At 34.8% G+C, this 14661-nt stretch overlaps 1 protein-coding gene and 1 non-coding gene across 2 annotated transcripts in view; one reads left to right on the top strand and one right to left on the bottom strand.

Annotated features, from left to right (window-relative positions):
- CAPZA1 (capping actin protein of muscle Z-line subunit alpha 1) overlaps positions 1-14661 on the top strand; it is a 47040-nt gene that overhangs the window by 17574 nt on the left and 14805 nt on the right. Inside the window, exons 2-4 of the mRNA XM_008704079.2 lie at positions 4204-4267; positions 6310-6361; positions 9549-9612. Coding sequence (XP_008702301.1) covers positions 4204-4267; positions 6310-6361; positions 9549-9612 — 180 coding nt within the window. The remainder of the gene's footprint in view (positions 1-4203; positions 4268-6309; positions 6362-9548; positions 9613-14661) is intronic.
- Positions 3807-3944, bottom strand: LOC121102149. Its single transcript, XR_005834237.1, has one exon. It is a non-coding gene; the product is annotated as a U4 spliceosomal RNA (small nuclear RNA).

Below are 14661 nucleotides of genomic sequence, written 5' to 3'. Positions count from 1 at the left end.
GGAGATGTTGGCATGCTCCTCTTTTGATTTTTAAAAATTTAAAAATTATCTTTAACCTACAGGTAATGAAGTAATGGGTGAAATAGAAAGGGGATTATGAAGTACTAACTTCCAGGGGAAAAAAGTCTCTTTATCATACAAGTAATTTATATTCCTTGTACAGCTTTTTGAACATAGAGATAAACCAAAAAAGGAAAGAAAAATATCTTGAAACACCAGAGGAAGTCCTAATTAAAATTAGTAGCTATACTTGTATGTAAATATATTTACTCTTAATAAAATAGGAATACATCATTGTGTGAACTTTTTTCACTCAACAGCATATGATAAACATCAACCTATGTCAACAGATAGAACACTTCTCAGACTTTTTTGCTCTCAGATCCCCTTTACACTCTTAGGAATCAAGTTTTTATTTATTAGCTTATATCTGTTTACTAAATATTAAAACTTAAGAGACTTTTAAAGCATTAGTTCATTTAAAAAGAATTATTACATGTTAATATAAATGATTGGTATTTTGTTTTGAAAAAAAAAACCAAAACTTTTTTTCCAAAACAAAAAAAAAGAATTAGTGGGAAAAGTAAGACTATTTTACATTTTGCAAATCTTTTAAATATCTACATTCAGTTTGTTATACTGTGTTGTCTTAGTTTGTACATAATTGTTTCCTCTGACTGCAATGCCCTCCTTGGTATTACTCATCCTTCAATCCAGCTCACATACATCACTGTATTTAAAGGCTACCCCACCCGTCCTTATACATATGTGTAGAGTTGATTACATCTTCTTGGTGCCTCACTGTGACCTTTAATACTTGCTTGCTGTATTACTATGTATGTATGTATCAGGTCCTTGAACTATACATACTTAAATTTTCTTGACTGAAGGAAGTTTCACAATTACGCAAGGGTTATGGGAAATGCACCCGGACAAAAGTGGGATAGACCATAGTCGCTCATCAGATTTGCCAGAAATAGATTAAAAAATAGGTTTGCTGTCAAAGTAGGTTTACTAATTTCTTAAATGAGTGATTGGCAGCAACAGTTGATGAGGACAGAAATATGATTAACTGCACATGCCAATGCAAATATACACATTTGGCAATCCATATAGGAACTGTTTGTTAGTCCTGTGTAGTATAATTTTCATGAGTCGAGCAGCATTTCTTATTTCCTAATTAGAACCGCTNTTTTTATTGTTAGTTAATATAAGAGCTTTATGGAGTATATCTCTTAATCTCCACCAGTTTTCATCCCAGAAAAATAATACATTATCTGTAATTACCCTGTCATGGCAGGGTTCTCAAACTTTATGTACATAAGAATATTTTAAGGTGTTTGTGGTGTGGATTCCTCACCTCTGCTTCCACACACATACAGGTTTTGTTTTTTAAGTCTTAAAAAATCAGATAGAGTTTTATAGCTCAAAGAAATTTTGCAGATCTTCTCATCTCTTTTAGGAGTTGGATGATAATGAGGAAATTCAGGACCAAAAAAGGTTAGTAGTGTTTCTAGAATCACAAATCTAGTTAGTTAATGGACCAACACAGCCAGTAATTAGAATTCAGGTTTTCTGTCTACCTTGTTGCATCAGTCAGTAGGCCTTTCTTGACAAATAAGTTTGTCCATGGGACAGCTTTTCTTTTATAAGAGTGAAGTCACATAAGATCTCTTCTGTGTAAACCAAAAGTTGTAAAGTGTTTTTCGTCTTTGTCTTATTTTCTTCTTAGTTCTCAGCCTTATTTTCAAGATTCTGAAAGGCTTTTTTTCTGCTTAGGAATGGTTTGACTTTGATGGTAGCCTTAATTTGATTGGGTCAGCAAGAATTTAAAATTGTTTGAAGGAAATTAAGACGTCATTAGAGGATGCCTATTTGGAAAACAGGGCTCAGTTTATTGGTAGATAGATATATCATGTTCCTCTTTGTCCCTCATCAGTGAGTTGAATCATCTTCATACTCATTATCATATCAAAAATTAGGGAATTTTCAACATTCTTTCTGTCATAGTGTGTTAGAATTATACTGTGAGACTCATTTGAGGTCAGTCCTAGTATTGCTAACATCATAAATTATATATGTATATTGCCAAATGATTCTCCAAATTATTTTTTCTTTTAAATAGGTTCGTACATTCTCTGTATTTCACATTTGACTTGATGAGACCTAAGGGATGGCAGACTGAGCACATGGTTTCACCTCACCTTTTATGGCAAACCTTATTAGAATGAAAAGAGTAGGGGAAAATAGAATGAGAGGAGAAATGAACTAGTAACTGTCTAAAAAGTGAGAGTGCCATCATTGGACCAAAATTTTTTAGCAGTTCTTCACAGAAAGAAAGCAGAATGGTAAATACATAGGGGGCAAAAGTAAGATCAGAAGAAATCATAACCCAAAGCACATTAAAGAAAACTGTTATGGGAGTAGAAGCCGTGTGGAGGAACTTTATTTAAGGAGCAAGAGAGAAAGGACTCAGAAGAGTCTTGGTGTAGATTAATTGGGGAATTGTTCTGTAAGCTAACTACCACTTGGCTCCTCTTTTCTCTCCCATTTGGCCCCTAACCTGCAGACAGAAATGCATTTGTCCTCAGAATATAGCATTGAGAATGAGCACTGAGAGAAGAGAGGCAGGGCAATACCCCAGGTAGCCTCTGGCCCTTATGAAGCTTGCTCAGAAATTAATCTCATACACACTGCTCATACCCAGCAGCAGGTCTACTCTTTCCCTCTCCTTTAATCCCTAGAGACAACTTCAGGTAAACAGAATAGGTAAGCTAAATTAAATTCAAGGAGGAACACCAAACATTTGTAGAAAACCAGTACTATGAAAGAAAAGCAAAAAGTAGATCTAAATTCTTGGGAAACAGTCCATAGAGCAAGACTTTAAAGTCAGTATAGCTAATACCCTCAAGGAGACTCAAGAGAATATTGTACACACAAAAATAAAAGTCGTGAAAATTAAAAATAGAACAGTTCAAATAATTATCTGAATAGCAAAATAGTAACTGAAGAGCATTTTAGTGAGTTGAAAAATGGGGCTCTGAGGCCTTCTCCCCAAATAAAGTATAAAATGACAAAAGAAGATAAAAATATAGGAGAAAAAAATGAGATATGCAGGTTAGATCCTAAGATTTCAACATCCATCTCTAATAGGAGATCCAGAAAAGTAGAATGGCAGTAGAGGGCAGGAGAGGGCGTTAGAAGGAAGAACAGAAGAAATATTGTCTATAGTACTCTTTAGGACAGTACAGTATAGTGTTTAATAGTTTGGGTGATAGTCATCTTTGTCTCATTTTTAAAATTAGGGACACTGCTTGCACTGTTGCATCATTATTAGGTGTGCTGTAGAATTTTGTAGATAATCCTTTTTCAAGTTAAAGAAGTTTATTCCTACCCAAAATTAGTAGTTTTTTTGTTGTTTTATGATATTTGAGTGTTGAATTTTGTCTTTTTTTTCCAGCATGAGCTAAGAGAATCACAAGGGTTTGCTCCTTTATGCTGCTTTATTAGTATTGAACCATCCTTGCATTGGGATAAACACTATAAGGGGCTCCTGGGTGGCTCAGTCGTTAAGCATCTGCCTTCGGCTCAGGGCATGATCCCAGAGTCCTGGGATCGAGCCCCACATCAGGCTTCTCCGCTGAGAGCCTGCTTCGCCCTCTCCCCCTGCTTGTGTTCCCTCTCTCACTGGCTCTCTTTCTCCATCAAATAAATAAATAAAATCTTTAAAAATAAATAAATAAATAAATAACCACTATAAACACAATTCGGTACCCTACCAATTTACTAATATTTTATTTAGTTTTGCTTAAATGTTTATAAGAGATTAGGATCATAGCTTTCTCTTTCTGTGACTGTGGTATCTTTTGGGAAAAGATTTAAATTAGCAATAATTGCACCTTGGATAAACCTCATTGGCTACAATACTGCCACTGTGCAAAGCTATGACTACAGTATATTTTGACCAAAAACTGATTATTCAACTTTTTGAAGAAAAATTAAAACTTAAAGCAGCATGGATATCCCCACATTAGGACAAACCTATATTGATGATAAAAGTTTGGGGATATTTTGTGACAAAAAAATTTGCTCCCAAACAGTAAAGTTTTAAAAGGAAGTGTTATTTCAAGAATGTGGTGAAATTTTTGTAATCTGTTAATTCCATCTCCTTTTATATATAAAACTCTTATTTATTTCTTTTAGGTACGCATAGCTGCTAAATTCATCACTCATGCACCCCCAGGGGAATTTAATGAAGTGTTCAATGGTGAGTAAACATAAGTATTTTAAGCTCCCTTAATTACATATAAGTTTCTCTTTTAATCCTTAAAGTACATTATAACTATAGTTAAGGAAATCAAGATTCAAACAGGTGAAAATAACTTACCCAATGTCACCTAGCTAGTCAAGTGTCAGAGCAAGGATTCAAACCCAGGTCTGAATCAAAAGCAAATTCTTAACCCATAAATTAGGATACCTATATTATGTGAGAAAAGATTTGAAGTAGATTAATATGATTAAGTAGAGAAGCGATATTAAATTGTTTTCATAGTTTTTTATCTATCATTATAAATTATAGCTTAAGCTTCTTCAGTGCTTTCACTCAAGACGTGCCCATAATACGTATAGGACACTTTCTGGAGCCATTGGGGCTGAACTGACTGCGTCTGGGAAGCTTGTTACATATACAGCTTTCAGGGTTACCATCCTCTGAAGATTTCTCATTCATTAGATCTTAGGTGGAATTGGGCAGTTTGTTTTATCAAGTTCTCCTGGGTGATTCTGAGTCACAGCCAGTTTGGGAGCCACTGTTCCAATACATTTATAACCTTCTGTGCTATTCACTGGCTTAATGTAATATAGAATGAAAAATGTGGATGAGGCATCTTGAACTTCATGATAAAGTCAATCATTAAAATCCCATTTTAAGTTGTTAAATTCATCGTAAAGTTCTTTGTGCATCTTGGCTCATTTGAGCAAACATTTATTTTGAAATTCTAGTTTTACATTAGATGGCTACCTACTTAAGAGGAACTGTGTGATATTCATCTGTACTTGGCCCAGAGCGCCCCATACATCACAGAACAATCAGTAATCTCCACCGATAAAAATCAATGATATAGAGAAAGAGTAACCAGGAGAACATATAAACATTTACTATAAGGAGTAAATAATACAGTAGAAATAAATGCAGACATTCTTCCTTATAGACTTATTTGTGGATTTTGAACACTAATAGCAAGGGAAACAAATGCAGCCTTGTTTTCTCTGGTCTTTTTTCCATATCGACCAAATATAAATTTTCAACAGCTGAGCTTTTAGGAAATTTTCCTACGACTTGAACTTTATCCAGCTGATTAGCTCAGATAAATTCTTGTCTTAACAAAATTAATGGACTTTGTAGTTAGAAGTCCCTTGTTTTATTTCTGACAACTGAATGTACTTTACAGGAATCTCATGAGAATAATTGATACGAAAGCATTAGATTAAGAATTGGCAAGCTACTAAAAAAAAAAAATTGGCAAGCTACTTGTGGCACGAGGGCTGGTTTTTATTGGCATACTACACATTGGCCTCTGGCCAGCCTCTTCTTTCAGAAGCCCTAAGAGTCAATGGCCTTTGGCTTATAATTAGTTTTCCCTATTGGAATTAATGTGTAGTAGTTTCTTATATAACAAGGACCTCCTCTTCCAAAAGAAGAGTGACTAGACTCTTGATACACAGCTTTTTAAAAGGATATAGTCCCCTACATTAAATTCTTCGTAGAAAAATATATTCGGCAATTTCACTGCCACTGACTGAATTTTGCCCAGCTTTCTTGGTCTGATGTTATAGAAAAGCCTCCAATTGTTATTCTCATTTTAAAAGATTCTTTAGATACAAAATTAACAGTCCTAACTATAACTTTCTTTAAACCATGTTTTTGATTTGCTATGAAGTTCTTTGAGAAGTTGTTGGATTATTGTACCACAAATAATTACATGCAAATTTATGAACATTAGCATCTGTTCATTTGCATTTTTAGAATTTCTATGTAGGGGTGCCTGGGTGGCTCAGTCAGTTAAGCATCTGCCTTCGGCTCAGGTCATGGGATCGAGCCTGCTTCTCCCTCTCCCTGCTGCTCCCCCTGCTTGTGCTCTCTCTCTGTCAAATAAATAAATAAAATCTTTTTAAAAAATAAAAAGAATTCTATGTGTACATATGTCTGAAGACTAACTTTGCAAAGCCTTGATTTTTAAAAAAATTTTGAAGTTTGTCCTCTACTGAACATTTTAATTTTAACATCTTTTAATGTTTTTTTTTCCTCAGATGTCCGGCTGCTACTTAATAATGACAATCTCCTCAGGGAAGGGGCAGCACAGTAAGTATCCTTCAAGATCCACTTATATTTTATTTTAATTTTAGATAAACTATGTTGATAACAAATTTGTACCCTGAAAATTAAGCTTAAAATAAAATACTTCAATATAAAGCAGTTGGTTTTAGCAGTTTTAGTTGTATTTTTCTTGGAGAAAACATGCCATGTTGTTTACTTCCTTTAAGTTTATTATATATGATCTTAATTTTTTTTCCTTTTGCCTAGATTTACCTGTTAAAGCAGAGCTTAATATGAGCTGTTAGGGTTTCTTCTATACTCCTTTTAGTTCATGTTGAATTTTTTTTAAATGCTAGCTATAGGAAAATTAGGCTACTATTGAGGTATAATGTTCTCAAATTGCCACAAAATAGTAGATATTCAGAAAGTGCCTTAATAGAATTAACTGTAGAGTGTTATTCTACATGGTTATTCAACCCAGTCATTGATTCCTTGTCACTATCAGGCTAATTAATCTTTCTAAAATACCATTTTCATTTTATCTTTGTCCTCAAAACCATTACAGTGGTGTGTGTTTTTTCTTCAAATCTAAACACTGTCTAGCTTTCAAGGCCCCCTGTTATCTGGCTTTATCACTACTCCCCTTTACATACAAAATTCTCTTTCAATCACTATCTGTCTAATTGGCCCAGAGTTCCTTTGTAAAGAGGAAACCAGGAAAGGATGATGACTGGGAAAGCGTGGGGTAAAGAGGATGGGACAAGGATTTTGATGTAGAGCGACAAATAATTATCATAAAAGCATTCGGTATGATATACAGTTGGTTTAGATTTTAGCTATAGAAAACTGTCTTAAGAGCTGCTGCCTGAGAAATAGTCATCTTCTGCCCTGTCCATGCTGCTTTTTTGGAACTCATTTTGGGACCAGATTCTACAAACCCTAACATTTGTACAGCATCACTATAATTGTCATCATGAATGCTCTTCTAATCACACATTGATTTAGGCACACACCAAAGATACATTCTAATGCTGGTTTCTTTTAGATGCATAGAATGCCATAGAAAAAGGGATTCATGATTTGCTAGTTCAACGCCTGTCTCTCTTTGCCCTGTCATTGAGAGAACCTTATCTACATTTTGTCAGCAGATGATTATCCAATCTGAATGCCTCTAATAATAAGGAATTCAGTATCTCACAAGGCAAGTTCCTTGCCTGCCATAATTGGTCTTAGTTGTATCCTTGAGAGCTACCCAAAATAAATCTACACTGTCCTTCACGTGATAAGGTACTGCTGAAGAGACGGGGAGTGGAATGCCAAGACCCAAGATTGATTGCATCCTGAGCCTATTGTCCCATTTCCAGTTAGGAGTAACAGTAGAACTGGGTATTTAGTTCAGATGCTTTAATTGACAATAAAGCTTTGTTTTTATAAATATTCTGGTTCTTACAGATTCTAGATTTTCAGAGAACATTCTTACTAAGGAGAACTGTCTTATGCCCAAATATTTGATTTTCCACAGGGATGAAAAATTCAGTTTTTTTCCTGTAATGAGGTACTTCAGTTCCTTGGCCATAGTCCTCATAGTAAGCGTTCGGTTAATGGTGTTTCAGTAATCATCATCCTCATCATTATTGCCTTCTATATAAAATGAAGGAGGCTTGAACGACTTCACATTTACTCTTTCCTGGATTTCTGCCTATGCTTCTGATCTCTAAAACCATTCTCTGAAATTCCCAGCCCTTCTGTACTAAGTAGGGTGTTGTAGGCCACAGAGAGGATTTTATTCTGAAAGGGAGGGCAAGTTATTAGTGTTTTGAGCAGAGAATGACTCGATGAGATTATATTTTAGAATAATCACTGGCTGCTATGCAGGGGGCAAAGATTAAAGGAAGATGAGTAGTTAGAAGACTTACTGCAGTAGTTCAGAGATAAATGGCAGTGGTTTGGACTAGAGTGGTAGTAGGAAGGATGATGAGAAGGAATCAGATTCTGAATATGTATTCAAGGTAGAACCTATAAGATTTGGTGATGGCATGTGAAATTTGAGAGAAAGAAGAATCAAAGATGATCCCAAGTTTTTGGCCCACACAAATGGTAGAATGGAAATACCATTTTCTTGAGATGGGATTAAATGTTAACAAATTTGATGTTGGTGTTTGTAATCTATAATCTTAGGATGTATTTTAGAATGGAATACTTATTTACTCCTTACTCCTTAAGCTTTTCTAAAAATAATAATAATAATAATAATCCACTTTCCGTGAACCTTTAGTTTATATTCTTTTCTGAAGAACCACTGTGTTGAGGACTAATTTTGTTAATGGGGTTCTGGTGTTATGAGGAAATAGTTAATTAAAAAACACAATAACAAAATGAAAAGATTGAAGATTAGCTTTAAATATCTGTTTCTTTGGTTTCTCTTGAAAAGTCTAGGAAGTATTTAATAGTCTGCTTAAAAATAGTGGTCTAGTAGGTGTTTTAGTAGGTTAAAATTGGGCTGGAGTGGTGTTTAACTCTTCTCTTGGCAAGTGAATTCTGGGAGAGGACTGATACTTTGTAAGTGTATTATGCTTTTTTACACTGCAGCTTATTTCCATTTTTCTTTCACTTTATCTTTTTGCTTACTTCGTAAGATGTACTAGGGAGCCATTGAAAATGCAGTTTTACAAATGTAGCACTGGACAAGTAAATAGTAATATTAGGTATGCACTTTGATTATTCATATATCCCCCTTTTCAGATAATCTCTTATGCCTTAAACTCTCATCTGAGACTTGACTCATGCTCAGCTCTTACCTAACCCTCTCCCCATGTCAGATGTCTTCCGGTACATTTAATTGTGGTCTCTCCTACCTGTCCTGCCTCAGAGCCAGAATAAAGAAGACAGCATTGCTAAAATAGTGCATCAGTTGAAGATCTTTTTTGAATTACTGAAAGCTTCTGTCTAAATGATTAAAACTGTTGGTAATTCACAAAAACTGGATTTCTTAAAACTTGGGAATAGTCTAAGGGGAATTTCTGTTGGAGCCTAGGAGTGCAGAGGAAAAGGTAATTTCAGAGTTTAGGGCATATCTGAGATCTCTGTGGAGAAAGCTGGAAGGCATTAGGAAAACACCAATTGGAAAGAGCACCAGAGAATATTTTCTCATTCTCTTTCACTATTATGTGAATTACCTTTGTGTTTATGTATAATTCTCCCCCCCCTTTTTTTTTTACTTTTTAAAAAACAGTGCATTTGCCCAGTATAACATGGATCAGTTCACGCCCGTGAAGATAGAAGGATATGAAGATCAGGTAATGATTGTTCATTTTGGTAGGCTGTGCCTGGGTGGTAGTAGAAATCTTAGAAACCAAAGCAGATATCTGAAGATAAGATGCTGAATAAATTCATGTCTTAGTTTTCATAGCTTCTGTAAATATTCTACATATCAGGAAATTCTTCCTCTCTCTCATAATACTGGGAGTTTCTTTGACAGGAAAAGAGAGCTGCCCCTAAAAAGAATAGTGAAAATAAGAGTTGAGTTTCACACAGATTTTATAGCTGTATGTAATTCTCCTTGGTAAGAATAACAGGAGACATCAAATTTGACATTGTATAGGAAAATAGGCATCCCTATTCAAATAGAGGAGCAAAGCAAATATTTCCATTGTTATCATAGTTAATAACATTGTATGACAGGATTTTCCAAATTCATTAATGTACACTTCAAAGGTAGTATGTCACTAAATACCAAATGTTTTGTAAAAGTCTGAATCTTTGAACCCACAAATCTGCAGAATTTCTCCTAGGAAAATAAGTATGTAAATGTGTTAAAAAGATTATTTGAAGCAAGGTTTATAATAGTGAAAAATTGAGAATAATCTAAATGCCCAACATTAAATTCATTATCTGTAGACCAAAATACCATGTAGTCATTGAAAATCAATATAAATACTGATCTGGGAATGTGCTCCTTTTGGGTGCGCATACACTGAAATATTGATCTGGGAAGATGTTTGTGATATGTTAAGCTAGAACACATAAAGGAGCATATGTAGAATTGTGCTGGTAAGTGAACTTAATATATCAGTGCGGGTTTTTTTAAGATTTTATTTATTTGAGAGAGAAAGCGCAAGTGGGGAGGAGGGTCCGAGGGAGAGGGAGAAACAGGCTCCCCACTGAGTAGGGAGCCTGATGCGGGCTGTATCCCAGGATCCTGGGATCATGACCAGAGTCAAAGGCAGACGCCTAACCAGCTGAGCCACTCAGGCATCCCAGAATCAGGGCCTATTAAATTCTGTGAAAAGTGCACCATTATTTTATGTATCACTAAGAAAAAACACTGCCAGTTAAACTCTGACACAGTCTTAAGATGCCATAAAGTGTAAGATGCATCCCATTTTATGTTAAGTCATGGGAGGACATATGCATCTTAGGAATCAAAACTATAAAATATATAGATGTACATAGAAAAGGAAATGTGGGAAAATATACACCAAAATGTTAACTCTGTGTTAGAATTACAGGATTACTAGAATTTGTTTTGCTTATTGTTTGTTTTGGTTTATATTTTTGCTTATCTTAATTTTCTTAATGAAAACAATGACAAGTATAAAAGATAAACACTGAAAAAAATGATAAAAATTCCTTGCAATTGATATTGTATAATTTAATAATAGAGAAGAATTATTGAAATAATAAGATGTGTCCAGATGCATGTTATAAGAGCATTCCCATATACCAGTAGTAGCTAACTTTAAAAATATAGTCAACAGGAGATTGCATTCTTAGCCACAACAGCAACAACAAAAAGCCATTACCTGGACACTAAAACAAGGAAAGACGTATAAATTATTAAAGTAGTTGCCATAGGGGCACGCCTGGGTGGCTTAGTGAGTCGACCATGCAAAACTTGATCTCAGGGTTATAAGTTTGAGTACCATGTTGGGTATAGAGATTACTTAAAAATAAAATCTTTAAAAAAATAAAGTAGGTGCCATAAAACACACATACTCACAAAGGAAAAAAGACAAAAATAAAGTAGATGCCACCGCTGCATATAATAAAAATTGACTATAGTAGATTAAGTAGAAATTTTTGTTATGTAAGAAGTCCAGAGATAATATTAGAGAGCTGTTATAGTAGCTCCATGATGTCATCAGAGATCCTAGTTGCTTCCACCTCTTTCTTCTGCCTGCCTTCAGTGTGGCTTTCATTATCATGCTCTCTTTTTTTTTTTTTAAGATTTATTTATTTATTTATTTATTTATTTATTTATTTAAGAGAGAAAGAGAACACGTGAGCAAGGGGTAGAGGGAGAAGCAGGCTCCCTGCTCAGCAGGGAACCCGACACAGGGCTCAATCCCAGGATCCTGGGATCTCGACCTGAGCCGAAGGCAGATGCCCAACTGACTGAGCCACCCAAGCACCCCTCATTATCGTGCTCTTTAAGAGAGCTGCCCCATTTTCAGGGCACTGAATCCATGTTCCAGGAAGGAAAAAGAGGAAGTTGCAAAAGGTACTTTTGGCCTTTCCAGAAGCAACTTCCACTGATAAGTTACTGCCAAAACTCCTATCACTTTGTCATTCCTAGCTGGAAAGTGTCATTTTTTTAGTTGTACACATTGTCTTTTTGAAAACCTTTGCAGTTCTGTTAGTAAGGGAAAGGAGAGAATAGATATTGGATTGGAAACTAGCAAGAGTCTGCAATACAGTTCACACACATACACACGCACACTTTAATCAAGGAAATAAATGGAAAATTAAGTAGATTTAAATGCCATGTTTCTGAATAAGTATAAATAATATGGAAAGCTTATCTGAATGAGAAATATAAATGATATGGAAACTTTGTTTTTCAAATAGATTTCATACAATTCCTATGAAAAATAGACCATACAGGATCATTCTGATTACAAAAAACAAATGAGAGACTAATGAAAGACACAAGGCAACAATCAGAAAGCCCCTAAGTATCATAAAACAGAAGGGAAAAGGAAACAATTGATAAAATGTATGAGATTAATCTAACTTTGATTTCCAGTGCCAACTGTACACTTAGATTAATTCCAGGTGGAGTTTAAAGGTTAAATATTTTTTTAAAACATAAAAATTTAGTAGGGAATGGAAAGGGAATCATAACTTAAGTAATGATGAAACATTAGGAAGTTTATAAAAGGAGGCAGGCGCCTGGCTGGCTCAGTCGGTGGAGTATGCTGTGCTTGATCTTAGGGTTGTGATTTTCAGCCCCACGTTGGGTGTAGAGAGCACTGAAATATATTAAAAAAAAAAAAAAAACTTCAAAGAAGAAAGTTTATAAAAGAAAATGACCTTTGCGGGGCACCTGGGTGGCTCAGTCATTAAGTGTCTGCCTTCAGCTCAGGGCGTGATCCTAGGCTTCTCCGCTGGGAGCCTGCTTCTTCCTCTCCCACTCCCCCTGTTTGTGTTCCCTCTCTCGCAGGCTGTCTCTCTCTCTGTCAAATGAGTAAATAAAATCTTAAAAAAAAAAAGAAAAAGAAAATGACCTTTGCATAATAAAAAGTTTTAAAAATAAGATTTAAAAAGGAGTAAATATGTTCCTCAAGCGTAATAGATAAAGAGGTTATTCAGATACCTAAGGATGACGCCAAGAGTTCAGTGAATAAACAAGCAACAGACATAAACCACTTGCACCCAAGTGGGAAATAACAAAGCAAACTTAGAAAAGTGTTAGATCGCCCAAAAGTAATAATTAAGGAAATGCAGGTTAAAGTTTAATGTGAATATTTACCTTTTAGTTATGAAAGTTGCAGAATTGTGGTGAGAAAGCTTTATGAGGGTTAAGACTAAGAACATAGTTACATTCGTGGTTCCTACCATCATTGTAAACAAGTTTTTTAAAGGTTAGTTTGGTGATAAGGACAGAAATCTCAAAACTAGGAATTCTTTCCAAAGATTTTTTTTTTAGCAGAAGATTTTATTTATGGTAGAATTTATAGTGGCTTTCGATAATGGAAACTGAAAGTAGCTTAAACCTCCTTCAATTAGGAAATGATTTAAGTAGATTATGGTATGTCAATATTCTGAAATTATATATAATTATTAAAAATGGTAAGTGTGTCAAAAGACAAATGGGAAATTAGGGAAAAATATGTGAAACTTGACAGATGGAAAGTTTTACCTGCCTAATTTATAAAGAGTTCAACTAGAAAATGACTCTTCTTAAAAGATGAAAAGAAATGCCAATTGAAATTTCTACTGATGTTGCGCTTTTAACTTGGTACGACACCCTATCTGTGATATAGGGCAGTTTGTCAATCTCTGTCAATACTATGAATACATTTTCCTTTTGACCTAGTTGTCCCCCTTGAGAGAATTTATCTCACATGAGTACTTGGCACACGTACATAATTTGTACATAAATGAACATACAAGGACATTTGTTGCCGTATTGTTCATAATAACAACCCAAACTATCCATTAATAGAGGACTGGTTGAATAAATTTTTGAATATACATACAATGGTGTAGTGTACAACTGTAACAAAAATAAAGAAGTTCTCTGAGTACTTACCGGGAAAGTTCTTCTGGATATATTAAGTTGGGTTTTTTTGTTTGTTTGTTTTTTGTTTTTTTTTTTAAGTACAGGATAGTGTGCTAGTTTTTGTGTAAAAGAAAGGGGTGGGGAGTTAGAATATATATTCATACTTATATTTGTAAAAAAAGAAACTCTGAATGAATGTATCAGAGATTGGCAGATTTTTGTAAAGGGCCAGAGTAAATATTATCAGCTTTGCTGGACATAGAGTCGTCAGTTGTGACTACTCAACCCTGCTGTTTTGGGAAAGCAGCCATAGATAATACAAAACAAACAAGCAGGGCTGTGTTCAATAAAACTTTATTTATAAAAATAAGTGGCACCTACCATCCTGACCCTTGCTGTAAATTAATAAAATCAGTTGCCTTGTAGAGAAGGGGAAATTTATTAGGAATTTGGTGGATAAGAGTTAAAGGTGAGACAAAGATCTCACTTTATATATATTTTTTCATTGTTGAACCACGTGAATGTATTACCTATTTTAAATGCTAAGTATAATGACTGGAAAAGTTTTATGAAATATATAAAAAAAAAACATAAAAGTATACAGGTAAGTTATTGTTACAGCTATGTATAAGGTATACATGTTGGCAGTACACTAGACAGAAACCAAGAAATGAAGGGTAGGATGGGGAGATGTTGTGGTTTAGAGGTGACTTAACTATAAACGTAATATTTTTATAAGAATATAAATGTGAGAAGCCTGGGTGGTGCAGTCGGTTGAGCGTTCAGCTCTTGGTTTCAGTTCAGGTCGTGATCTCAGGGTTGTGAGATTGAGCCACTAGTT

The sequence above is a fragment of the Ursus maritimus genome, unplaced genomic scaffold, assembly GCF_017311325.1.
Source record: "Ursus maritimus isolate PB19 unplaced genomic scaffold, ASM1731132v1 scaffold_12, whole genome shotgun sequence".
NCBI classification, from domain to species: domain Eukaryota; kingdom Metazoa; phylum Chordata; class Mammalia; order Carnivora; family Ursidae; genus Ursus; species Ursus maritimus.
The sequence above is the reverse complement of the archived record's forward strand: the minus strand, read 5'-3'. Positions and strand labels throughout refer to the sequence as shown.